The following is a 12,478-nucleotide window of genomic DNA, read 5'->3' as shown; positions in this document are numbered from 1 at the left end:
CATCAATTATGTCTAGCCAACTCTTTCTCTTCTCACTTCTAAAGTTTTTTTTTTTTTTTTTTTTAAACTGGAGAATGTTTAAAATAATAGAAAGGGAACGTTAACCACACAATACTGTTCCATACAATATCAGTCCAAAGCACATTAGAATTCTGCAATTTACCTGGCAAAAGGACTGGCTCCAATTTTTTAATCTTCGGTTCGGAACCGATCTTATCGTCGGTCTGAAATACATGAACAAAATAAAGCAAAATCCAAATGCCGCCCTCTCATAGGACACTAAGGCAAATTTTCTAAGTGATGACACATACGACAGACATATAGCGCCTACTTATAAAACTCTTTCCCCGTCCAAATCGAGATCGCTTTCAGATCTACTCCTTATCGACTTGAGAGCCTGACAATAAACACCTTCACCACAGCGCCAGCCGCTTTCAAGAGTTCACAATTAACTAGACAGGTAAGCTGGGCTAGGTGTCCACGGCGGCGCTGCAACAACCATCTGGCAGTCACGGCAGGGTCGGTGGCCAACCCCGAAGAAAAGCAAAGCAGCTCGGGACGGTCCCTAAGGTCCCGTCACACGGCAGGACTAGGGACCGCAGTTCTTCGGCCAGAGAATGGCCGCCGCGGAGCTCTACAAGTTTCCACCGCGCCCGTGGCTCCCGGGAGGCGCGCTTCCCCGCGCCGCGTCCAGGTCCCGGGCGGCCCGCGGAGCCGCGAGCGCTTACCTGGGGCGGCGGCAGGAGGTAGGACCTGAAGCTGGGTCTGGGCGGCTTGAGGGAGAACATGGTGCCGCTGCCTGTGCGCCCCGGCCCTGTGGCCGGCCAGACGCCTCCGGGATCAACCTTCCCGGTGCAAGTGCCCAGGCGGGGTCTGCGGCCCGCCCCGCCGGGCGGCCTGACGGGCCGGGACAGACGCGGCCCAGGGTCCGCCCGCGGTGGGCGGGGCCGGCCAGAACCACGCCCATCCCCGGAAGCGGCGCGGGGAGCTCGGGCCGAAGCTCTGAGCCTCTAGGCCGTACTGTCGCGGAGCGCGACGCTGGTGCCGGGCGCCGCCGGGCCCCCGAGAGGCCATCTTGAGAGCATGCTTCTACGGAGGCTCGCAGGAGTCACGGCGGCGTACTGCGACTCGCTTGGTTCTGGAGGTCCCGCGAAACCGCTGTGGCTCTGTAGCTGCTGTCCCCGACCCCAGGTCTCAGGAGTCTCTCATCTGCGATAGCTGCTGCCTGTTAGTCTTCCCTCCTGAGCTACTTTCTAGCATCGTTTTGTTGTTGTTGTGTTTGTTGTTGTTTTTAAAGCAGGAGAATTGCAGGCTGGGGAAAAGAGAAAAGACCCCTGGCAACCCGAGGCCTCAGGGTTCCAGGTGTCTGCGTGTTGAGGGACACTCCTCATTCTGGAGGACCCAAAGACTTAGGCATCATCACAGACCTGGTTGCCAGAGTAGAACTCAAAGGCACAAGGGAGGATCTCTAGCTACCAGTTGACCTAACCACTGGTTTCCTTGAGGTGCAGATTTGGCCTGTGCTGGGTGGCTGGGACAGATGATATTGGCTGATAAATTAGATTCCTCGATTTAGTTTACTGATTTTATTCTTCTTGTTAAACTTTAAGTGAAAAAAAGATACTAAGCAAGTTGTCCCCGCCCCTTCCTTTTCCATCCTCATATAGAAAGAAGCTATTGAACTGATAAGTCATCAGAAGCCCAGGGAGAGAAGACACCAATGCATTGGGGACTACATTGGATTGTGGAAATGAGAATCTGCCCCAAAGTTGCAAAGAGCAACCCAACTTCAGCGTCATGAAGATTATTTCTAGACTTACCCATTCTTCTGAACTGAAGTAGCCTTTGGTAGGAGAGAGCCATGGTATTCCATGCCATTATACTTTGAAAAATAAAGCCCTGACCCAGCATTTTATCACGAATGTCATAGGGAAACTGATGTGGCCCCAGAAATCAGTCACCATGCTGACAAGTATGCCAATGTCGCTAATTGTGTGTGTGTGTGTGTGTGTGTGTGTGTGTGCGAGAGCGCGCGCACGTGTTTGAGAAGCAGAGATCCAAAGAGTTGCTCTCCCGCTTATCTTTCTTGCTAATCATTTAGTCACACCTGATTGTTCGAAGCCACCGGTGCACATTCAGTTTTTATGACTATTCTCTTACTTCCCTACATGAAATGGACTTAACCCCCTAATAGTCTTCAAACACTTGTGCCCTTTTTCTGGGTTTTGTTGTTCATGTTTTCTTAGGATCTATGACTTTAATATGCATGTCAACAAAACTTAAAAAGTGGGAAAACTCCAGATTTGTTATTGGTTTAACAGTAATTTTTCTGGATAATTATTTTCAGTAACATATTCTGGATATCTAGTTGTATTAACCCACATAGGCACTATAACAAAATACTAAATGATCTGGCCTGTTGCTCCTATCTTGCTCCTGGCACTCTGGTCTAGACAACAAAAATGTATTATTTATCACGATCATGGAGTCAGAGAAGCACAAGATCAAGGCTCTGTCAAAATGATTTGGAGTTTCTCTCCCCTTTTCTTTTTCTTGCTGTACTAGACACTGAACTGAATCAAGGGCTTCCTATGTACTTAGCAAGTGCCCTACCACTGAACACTAGCCCCAACCCCTTTATTTTAAGATAGGGTTTTACTGAGTTACTGGCCTTGAATTTAGGATCTTCTTGCCTCAGCCTCCCTGTAGTAGATGGGATCACAGCCCTTGCTACCAGTCCAATAGGGCTCTTGGTATCGTTAGCCGATAGCTTCCTTCTTGCTGTGTTCTCACATGGTGGGTCTTTCTTCTTAGAACACTGAGCCTATCTGATTAACACCCCAACTTTTTGTCTTAATGGTCCGGTCTCTAGGTCCAGTGTCATTAGGTATCATTGGTTCAGACTGTGTGTTTGGGAGGTGCTGGAAGCCAGTATGTTGCTGAGTTTTGCAGCTTCTGATTCTGACCTTGACTACTGCATGTTTGGTGTATTAGACCACCCCTTCTTTTGGCTTTTGTATCTCTGTTTAAGCTGTTTGTCTAATTTCACACCTGTTTCCAAAGTTGGTTTTCTACTATAGGGAACACTGGCATCCCCGAGAGATAACTTTCTTTTCCTGGGCAGAAAAAAAGAAGAAAGAAAAAAAAAGAGCTAATTTTTCCTGAATACCCATTGAGTGCTGGATACTTTGTTCCATTTTGTCACTCATTCAATCAATTCACAGATTTTTATTGAGTGCCAGCTTTGTATTGGGCCTGAATCAGGACTTGAAAGAAGCCGATGTTCCTTACATTTATGACATTTTCATTATGAGTAGAAAGAAAAAAATTAATAGATAATATATAACAGGGTTTAAAGGTACTGTAAAGGGAATTAAGAATGGGGGAGAAACTGTATTTAACTGTATTTATTAAGATTTAGGTCAAATCGGGAAGGCACTAGTGCATAGATTACATCTGAGCAGAGACAGAAAAGAGTAAGGGATGTGAGAAGCAGAAGGAAGAGTTTGGGGCAGAGGTCAGCAGCATAAGTACCCTGAAGTAAGAGCCTCAGAGTAAGTACTTAAGGCCAGGATCCTGAAGCAGCCTAATCCCATGGAAGAGGAGGTCAGAGGGAAGTGACAGGTCAGGTGACAGTCCTGAAAGCTGGCAACCGAGCTGAGCTGTGAGTGACCTGACTTACAGTTTGAAATAGCTGCTGCTCTAGTGGCAGGGCGTGGGAGACAAGTTGGGGACTGTAATAACAGTGTAGATAAAAGTAGGAGACATCAGTAACTGTGGATTTAGCTAGAGGTGGCTATACGTGATGTCTACAAAAGAAAGCCTTTGGCCGGGCAGTGGTAGGACACATCTTTAATTCCAGCACTCGGGAGGCAGAGGCAGGTGGATCTCTGTGAGTTCAAGGCTTCAAAGCTACACAGAGAAACCCTGTCTTGGGGGGAAGAATGCCTTTGAATGGATATGTGCTTCTCAAGACAGCAAGCATTTTGAAGTGTATTAAAGGAGAATTTAGGACAATTTAGAATTTAGATGACAAGCCACAACAGTTTTTAGTTCTCCTATAAAACAGACACAACAACATATCAAAGCAGAACAAAGAAACAGAAAATCCCCAAAACCACCCTAGAGAAGCCCCAACAGCGTAACTAAGAGACATTCTATCCTCAAGCTTTCCAAACTAGAGCGAATGACAGTAACAAATGCTCCCAACCCTGCAATGTTTGTGGTATCAGCATCAGGAATCAGTGAGGCATCCAGAGAACTCCAGAATAGCCCAAGGTGTTTGCTGGAAGAGCCAGCCAGTCCGGTCAAGGACAGCAGCTGAAACAGAAGAGATAGTTCTTCAAAAGCAGGAGAAAGCAAGAGGCTCCTGATAAGGTGTGTGCCGGAGGAGGGAGAGACTGAGGAGATGGACTGAGAACTTTGAAAACCAGCCTAAGGAGACTTCCGGGAAGGAGATCCACGCTGAGAACCAGCAGCTGAGCATGGAGCCTAACTAAGCAGACAAAAAGCAAAGACAAGAGAAAGTCGGCTAAGAGGATGAGCTAACTGGTGCCTTAAACTGCCTCAAAAACTTAAGAAAATGAATTTCACAGAAAAATAATCCCAGGAAAGTATGTGAGCCAAGGTTTGTTGCAATGAGCAGGCTGGGGAGACCACTCAGTCTGTAACTACCTGCTGCACAGGGGTGAGGATCTGAGTTTGTTCCCTAGCACTCACGTAAAAAGCCAAACACAGTGGCATGTGTCTATGACCCCAGCCCTGGGACAAAGCAAAGGCAGGAGGATCCCTCAGACTTGTTGGCCAGCTATCATAGCTGAATCCAAAAGTCCCAGGCTCGGTGAGAGACTCAGTCTTAAAAACTGAGGCGGAAAGCAATAGAAGGCACCCCACTTCAACATCTGGACTCCACACGCACCCGTACTCACACACAAATGCATAAACACATGGACACCACACACGCACACACACTACAAAGAAATGAAGAGTTGTAACGAAAGGGAATAAGAAGGAAGCAACACTCCTGCAGATGACAAAACACACCTGAGAGACATGCCCACTAAGCAGATCAAAACTACTGTTTCAAGGGGAGTACAAAGGTCTGAAGAACAGGAAACAGGTAGTGTTTCTAAACTAGAAACAGTTTAAATAAGTGAAATTAGAAACAAGGGGAAAAAATCATTTCCAAAATGAAAAACTAAAAGGATCTGAAGGAGGAATAAGAGGATTGAAGAAGCCTTAAGGAGGATGCAAAGAGAAACAAAAACAAAAAACGAAGAAGTAGTGAAAAGGCAGAACAGATTGTTCTTACTGGTCTCTTTCTGCCACTGTGATAAAGAAGACACGACCAAGAGCAGCTGGGGAGGAAAGGGTTCATTTCATCACACAACTTGTAGTTCTTCACTGAAGGAAGTCACAGCAGGAAGTTAAAGTAGGAACTTAGACTCAGGAGCTGAAGCAGAGGCCGTGGAGGGGTGCTGCTTACTGGCTTGCTCCCCATGCTCAGCCTGCTTTCTTACATAACCCAGGACCGCCTGTTCAGGGGTCACACTGCCTATAGTGAACTAGACCCTCCCACATTAATCAGCAATCAAGAAAATACTCAGCAGACTTGTACACAGGCCAATCTGATAGAGGCATTTTTTCATTTGAGGTTCCCTCTTCCCAGAGGACCCTAGCTTATATCAAGTTGACAAGAAACTCACCAGCACAACTGACCCCTTGTCAAATGGACACAAAAACTTGTCACAATTAAACAAACCATAGCCTTTCCTTTCTTGTTTATCCCCAAGATATCATGTTAATATAAAATGTAGTATAACTTTAAATGTCCCAGGCTTTAAAAAATTCAAACACTTTAAAAGTTTAGTTTCTTTACCCAACACCTCTTTAAAACTACAAAGTCTCTCAACTTTGGGTTCCTGTAAAATAAAAATTTTTAAAAGTTAAATACTTCCTTACTCCAAGAAGGAAGGGCACAGTTATAAACAAATCAAAGCAAAACCAATGTTCAGCAGACTAACAAATTGAGAAGCTCCATATCTGTCATCTGGGATTCACTCGTGATCTTCAGGTTCCAAAGGGCTTGGCCAGCTCCCCTTCTCTGGCTCTGCTATCCACAGGACACTCAGCTTGTCTTGTAGGCTCAAGTCCGCTCAAGCTTCACTCCACACACACTATCCTGGCATCTCCAGGATGCTGGAGTCTTCACTCAAACTGAGGCAACATCTTTGCCAATGGCTCCCTGGCCTCTTGCACAGACCCCAACCCTGTCATATAGTGCCAAGCTCCAAGCTTCACTATGGCCCCTTTAATCCCGAGGTCTCCACTGCATGAGGGGCTGCACATTCACCAATGCATCCCACTACCCCTGCTCTCACAATGCCAAGCTTCCAATGATCTCTACAATCTCTTTACTCTTGTAGCTTTCATACCACAAACCCCAGAACCACAAGGGAGATTCTTACACATTACCAAGTTTGGCTGCCAGCATGAGATGCAACTTTGATCACAGTGGACCAGAGCTTCTGTGTAGTAACCCTGAGGAAATAGTCCCAGAAGTTTCATCTTAATGACGCTGGTCTCTTCTTAGTAACATCTGATCTCTCAGCCCCAGCTGACTAGCATCAATTGTCCTAGGAAAACAAAGGCTTCACTTCAACGGTGCTGGTGTCTTGTTAACCACAGCTAATTCTTTAGCTCCAGCAGACCAGAAACCCAGACTCTCACTAAAAATGATCACAGGAACAGTCCTAATAAAGTCTCTGATGGAGTCTCCAACTTACCTCTGAAACTTCACATGCCAGGCCTTCATGGTCTGCATTGCTCTCAACATTCTGATCTCCCACAAAACATCCCCATTAAGCTTTACCAAACACTTCTAAAATCCTCCCCCAAAACAACATGGACAGGTCTGTCAAGTAACATCCCATTCTCTGGTACCAACTTCTGCCTTACTTTGCTTTCTCTGGTTGTAATAAAGACACCATGACCAAAGCAACTTTGGGGAGGACATAATTTATTTCAGGTTGTAGCATGTGGCCCATCATTGAGAAAGTCAAAGCAGAAATCTGGAATCAGGAACAGAAACAGAGACCATGGAGGAATGCTATTCACTGGCTTGTGCAGCCTGCTTTCTTATATAACCCAGGACCACCTGCCCAGGCATAGTACCACCCACAGTGGCTAGGCCCTCCTACATAAACCATTATTCAAGAAAATGCCCACAGACTTGCCCAAAGACCAATCTGGTGGAAGAAAGCATTTTCTCAGTTGAGTTTCCTCTCCAGATGATCCTGACTTGTGTCAAGTTGACAAACAAACAAAAAGACAAACCCCAACCAGCATAAGGACAGAGTAGCAGGTATTTACTACAGATAAAAGAGATCCAATATACAGAGCATATATGATCCTTGAGTTGGAGGAGTGTTGGGGGGGGTGCAGGGTCAGAAAACAGAAGAAATACTACCAACTGTGGTTCAAAAGAAGTCCTTCTTCCAGATGAGAGGGCTGGAAGCAGCCTCTATGTGCTCCAATGAAGGAGAGAGTCCACTATCCTATCACAACAACAAGAAAAGAAACTAAGATAATCGAAGAAGCAGGGAGACAGCCTCTTCAACAAATGATACCAGGAAACAGGACATCTTCATAAGAGAAAGGGGTACTAGACTCCTATCTCTCACCCCGCACAAACCCCGATTCAAATGTCAAAAAGACCTTAGGATCTGAAACACTGGAAGTTCTAGAAGAAAACATAAAACACTTCAGGAAAGGACTGCCCCTTCCCTTTTTGCTTTGTTTGTCTTGAGACAGGGTCTCACTGTGTAGCCCTGGCTGGCCTGGAACTTGTATATACAGCAGGCTACTGTGAGAGCCAGTTACATTTTAAGTTTTAATTACTATGCCTAAGATATCCATGAAACAAAAAATGCCTCTGTCTGCAAGCCCTTGCCCAAGGACAGATAGTTCCTGAAATGCTAGAGGCTATTGTTCATGGGAGATAATAAGCCACATGTTTTCACTCCCACAAACAAGTTTGTTTGACCCAACTACACCAGATGTGATTGATCACATGTTGGAGGAGGTTCACAGGCAGGGAACTACATTAAGATGTATGCTTGCCCCTGATTGGACCTGATGGGAAATACTTAAGCCCCTGCAAACCATGACTCAGGGCCATTTTCTGGGAAACCAGAGATGGACCTGGACAGAGAGTCCATCAACGTGGCCAGTATTTAATTAAAGCTTGCTTCAATTTTGACTTTAAACTGTAGTAGTGGTTTTATTCTCAACTAGTGGGATTAACACTTGCCTTGAACCCAAAGAGGTCTGCCTGTTTGTGCCCCTCCAGTGCTGGGATTAAAGGGTGTGTGCCACCACACCAGATTTGACTTTTTCTTATCTTTTTCAAAACTGTGTTCTATTTTCTATATAGCAATGCACTTTACATGTTAAATACCACTATATATAAAATGATTTGGTGTAGTTCTGAACAGAAGACAAAAGACTTTTCAATGTATAAGTCCCTCCACTCAGTTTTTGTTGAATTCACTTGTTCTAATGGGGTCAATACCACAAATTACCCAATGTCTCGTTCCTATTGCACCAATGGTACATGCACATTCCTTCCCTCCACATACACGAATAAAGAAATAAATGTAACTTCAAAATGAAAAGGCCTTCTGCACAGAGAAAGAGACAATAAGCACAGTGCCTTACAGAATGAGAGGATGTTTTTGCCAACTGTACATCTGACCCAGAATCTAGAAAGAAATACAAATATTCCAAGCTCTCCTAGGTCATCCAAACCGACTAGCCAACTGAATAGACACTTCTTTTAAAACAAATCTCTAAAGTGTTTATTAAAATGCGTATGTCAAGGTGTTGTGCCTGCACGTATGTCTGCATACCACACGTGGGCCTGGTGCCCATAAAGGCAGAAGAGGAGGGTGTGGGGTCCTCTGGAACTGGATAGTTGGCAGTTTCCTGTAGGTGGTAGGACCTGAACTCTGGCTCCCGGGAAGAGCAGTAAGTGCCCTTAACCGCTGAACCATCTCTCGATGAATAGACACTTTTTAAAGGAAGAAATACAAATAATTAGTAAATGCTTTAAAAATGTTCTATATCCTTGGCTTCAGGGAAGTGAAAATGGAAACTGCTGAGAGACCGTTTCACCCCGATCAGAATGTCTATCACCAAGAAAACAAAAGACAACAAATACTGAAGAGGATTGCAGAGAGAGGAACACTTCTTAACTTCCAGTGTGAGTGTAAACTGGTATAATCACCATGGAAACCAGTAGAGTGTTCCTCAAAACACAGAAAGCAGAACTATCATATGATTCAGCTATGCCATCCCTAAGACAGCCCCCACAGAGACCTGAGCACATTGGTGTTTATTGATTGTGGTACAATAGCCAAGATATGGGACCAGCCTTGATGTCCACCAACAGGTGAGTGGATAAAGAAAATGGTATTTACATACACAATGAAGTATTATCCAGTCATAAAGAATAAAGTTATGGTACTTGCAGGAAGTGTAGAGAACTGGAAATTATTATGTGAAGCCAAATAAGTCAGACATATACGCAGTATTTTCTCTCATATGTATACCTATTGACGGGAGGAAAGAGAGCTATGAGAGGGAGAAAGAGGGAATATGTGTGGGCACTAGACTATGCAGAACATGAAAATGGAGGGAGGGAATATATGAGGATCAGTGAGAAGGGGGAAGGGGCTGGGATCAAACAGTCCAGAGGAATAAGAGCAGATAAAATGATATGTATGTATGGAAACATCACAATGAAAACCATTCTTGTTTGGAAAGAATAACTTCATTGACATTGAAATATGGGTTTGAAACCACAAACTGAAAGAACATATTTCATTGAGAACACTAATTTGGACTTATCAGCATTAGGACACATTCCTCTAGAACTCTCAGACTCTCAAGAAAGAAAAAGAATGAAAATATCTTTGTAGCTAGACAAACAAAGCAAGTGAGTTTGGGGTGAAAGAAATTAGATTTTATCCTAAGTTTAGGTGGCCACATTCTATGCCAGAAGAAAATCAAGTACCATATTTAAAGTGTGAAAGGAAGAAAATGGGAGAAGATAATAAACAGGGTGGTTGAACTCTACCATGTGCAGATATAAGCCCATTGGATCATGAGTGTGCTTTAAAAAATGTGACCAGCAGTCTCTTTGAGACAGGAAACTGGCGTATTCTGCAGGCACCACACAGAAGGGAGCAATCAACCAGTCCTGTTTCGCCAGAGGAGCCATCCTGCTGTGCACACAGCCAGCAGATGAAGGCAATCACCTCTTCATGAAGCATTCCAACAAGAAACCAAAAGAATAATCGAATTTGGATGTTCCAATGCTTTTATATAAATTAATTAATTAACTACTTAATTAATTTGGGGGAAGTACATGCATGGAGGTTGGAGGAAAACCAGTGGGAGTCAGTTCCCTTCTTCCACTGTGTGAATCCCTGGACTCCAACTAAGGTGTCAGGTTCGAGGACAAGCGCCCTTATCCACTGAGCCACCTTGCCAGCCCAGGTTATAATGTTTGATCTCCTATGAATAAAGGAAGCTTGGCATTGAGCATCAACACCTGCTGTGACAAAAAGATAAGTTGGGTGTCTCAAGATGAGTGGGGTAACACTACCTTGCCCGAGGTGTCAAACTCTGAACCCTGTTGGCAGCCCTGGGAAAAAGAGGTCCAGCCTGCTCCGCTGCCAACAGCCTGAGAAGCCCTGCCTCCTTTAGGGACCTGGACACAAATACAGCTTGCACTTTGACTATCCCACAGACAACAATTTAAGATGAGTTAGGGGGAAGCAGAGTTAGTGAGGCTTATTCTAAAGGCAAGTATACACTTTAGATTTGAGAGTGGATGGCAGGAGGGATGTTTACCCAACAGTGAGTATACAACACAAGACTGGATGTGAGCATTTTAAGAGCCACACCTAGGTATCTTTGTGATGGCTGCATTCATGATTCTGTGGCTTTCCAAGTTATGCTGCTGAAAGGCTGTGATTTACAACAAGGCTTACAGATTAAGCAAAGCTAAAATTTAAGGGATTTAAAAATTAAGTAAAAATTATGTGAGCCGATTTGCTTAATTTTCTTATCTTAAAGAAAAAATGTTATTAACTATAAGTAAAATTACAAGGTGGCCTAATGAGGTACATGTTTCGATTTAAGGAGGGAGGTGTGATAATGTGGTAAGCCTCGGGGTTGCCTGCATTCTGGCCCTAAGTGAGCATGGTTCATTTGCTGTTTTTAGCATCCTTACTTGAGAAATCTTTAGGAAAATATACATCTATACAGGTAATTTTGGCTTTATTCGTTCTGTTGAAATTTCTTGCCTTCAGGGAGAAGGAAAGGCAAGCTGGATTCCAGGCGGAGGGGCTTCCTTTTCTTCTCCTGTCCCATGATTTTCTTTTTGTATTGCTGCAAAACCCAAGTGTAAGCATCCCCGGGAGTCCTCTTGCCATTGTGAAGAACAGAAGAATGTACTGAGATGCTTGTAAGTATCCAGGAGGTAAAATTTAGAGCAGAGGGAACTTGGCATGACAAATGATCCATGCTCTTAACAAAGAAACTGTAAGGGGGAGATCCAGCCAGAGGGTCAGCCAGGAGATTAACACAGATTTCAAAGTCCTTCAAGTAAAAACAAAAAGATAACCACAGTTCCAAGAAACCTTCAGATGGTAAAAACCATAATCAGTGACAAGAACAGTGACTTTAAAACCTGTCGGCAGAAAAATTCAGCAAATTCCTGTATGTGACCCCACCCCTTGAATCAGAGCTGGCTTTGGTGACAGACTTAATTGTAGCCAACAGAATGCACTGGAAGTAAGTCCGCATGACTTCTACCTCAAAAATGCTGACATTTCCTCCCTGCTTGAAAGTACACTCACATTTGGAATCTGGAGCCACTATGTAAAAAATCAGATCACTATGAGGGAGCCTGATCTCCCCAAGACGCCAGGGATAGGCACTCTGTTCTGAGGTGGCAATCCCAGCAGAGAGTCAGGCTCAGCTTTCAGGCATGTGACTAAAAATGTCTCTGCCCTATTCCAGCCCTCGGCTGTTGAGTCACCTCCAGATGCTGAGTCTTCCCTGAAAGCTGTGGAACAGAGACCATAATATGCTATTGCTGGCTTAGGCTGATGTGTAATAGCCAGTGGTTGGCTTCTTTGTCCAATTCTACACTCAGAATTCCCACATTAGCAGTTTGAAATTGGTAGAAGTATTCACATCACAGAAATCAGCAAATATTCAGAGTGTTGATTACTGGCTGTGCCTATGAATTCCTGACTCTCAAAAACCATGAGGTGAATGAGTTAAGCCACACAATTTGGTAGTCATTAATTATCGATGGCAGCAATTAGAAAAGAAAGAAATGAACTTTGTAAACAAGACTACTGCTGTGGGATAATCCTATGCACTGTGAAGATGTATTGATCTC

At 44.3% G+C, this 12,478-nt stretch overlaps 1 protein-coding gene across 1 annotated transcript in view; it reads right to left on the bottom strand.

Annotated features, from left to right (window-relative positions):
* Mtmr10 (myotubularin related protein 10) overlaps window positions 1-1,022 on the bottom strand; it is a 52,883-nt gene extending 51,861 nt beyond the window's left edge. Inside the window, exons 1-2 of the mRNA XM_036188050.1 lie at window positions 729-1,022; window positions 164-224 (exon numbers count right to left, since the gene is read on the bottom strand). Of these exons, the coding sequence (XP_036043943.1) occupies window positions 164-224; window positions 729-788 (121 nt within the window). The 5' untranslated portion in view covers window positions 789-1,022. The remainder of the gene's footprint in view (window positions 1-163; window positions 225-728) is intronic.
* Window positions 1,023-12,478: the final 11,456 nt, after the last annotated feature.

This window comes from Onychomys torridus, chromosome 1 (genome assembly GCF_903995425.1).
Source record: "Onychomys torridus chromosome 1, mOncTor1.1, whole genome shotgun sequence".
Classification (NCBI taxonomy): Eukaryota; Metazoa; Chordata; class Mammalia; order Rodentia; family Cricetidae; genus Onychomys; species Onychomys torridus.
This window is presented reverse-complemented; position numbering and strand designations above follow the sequence as displayed.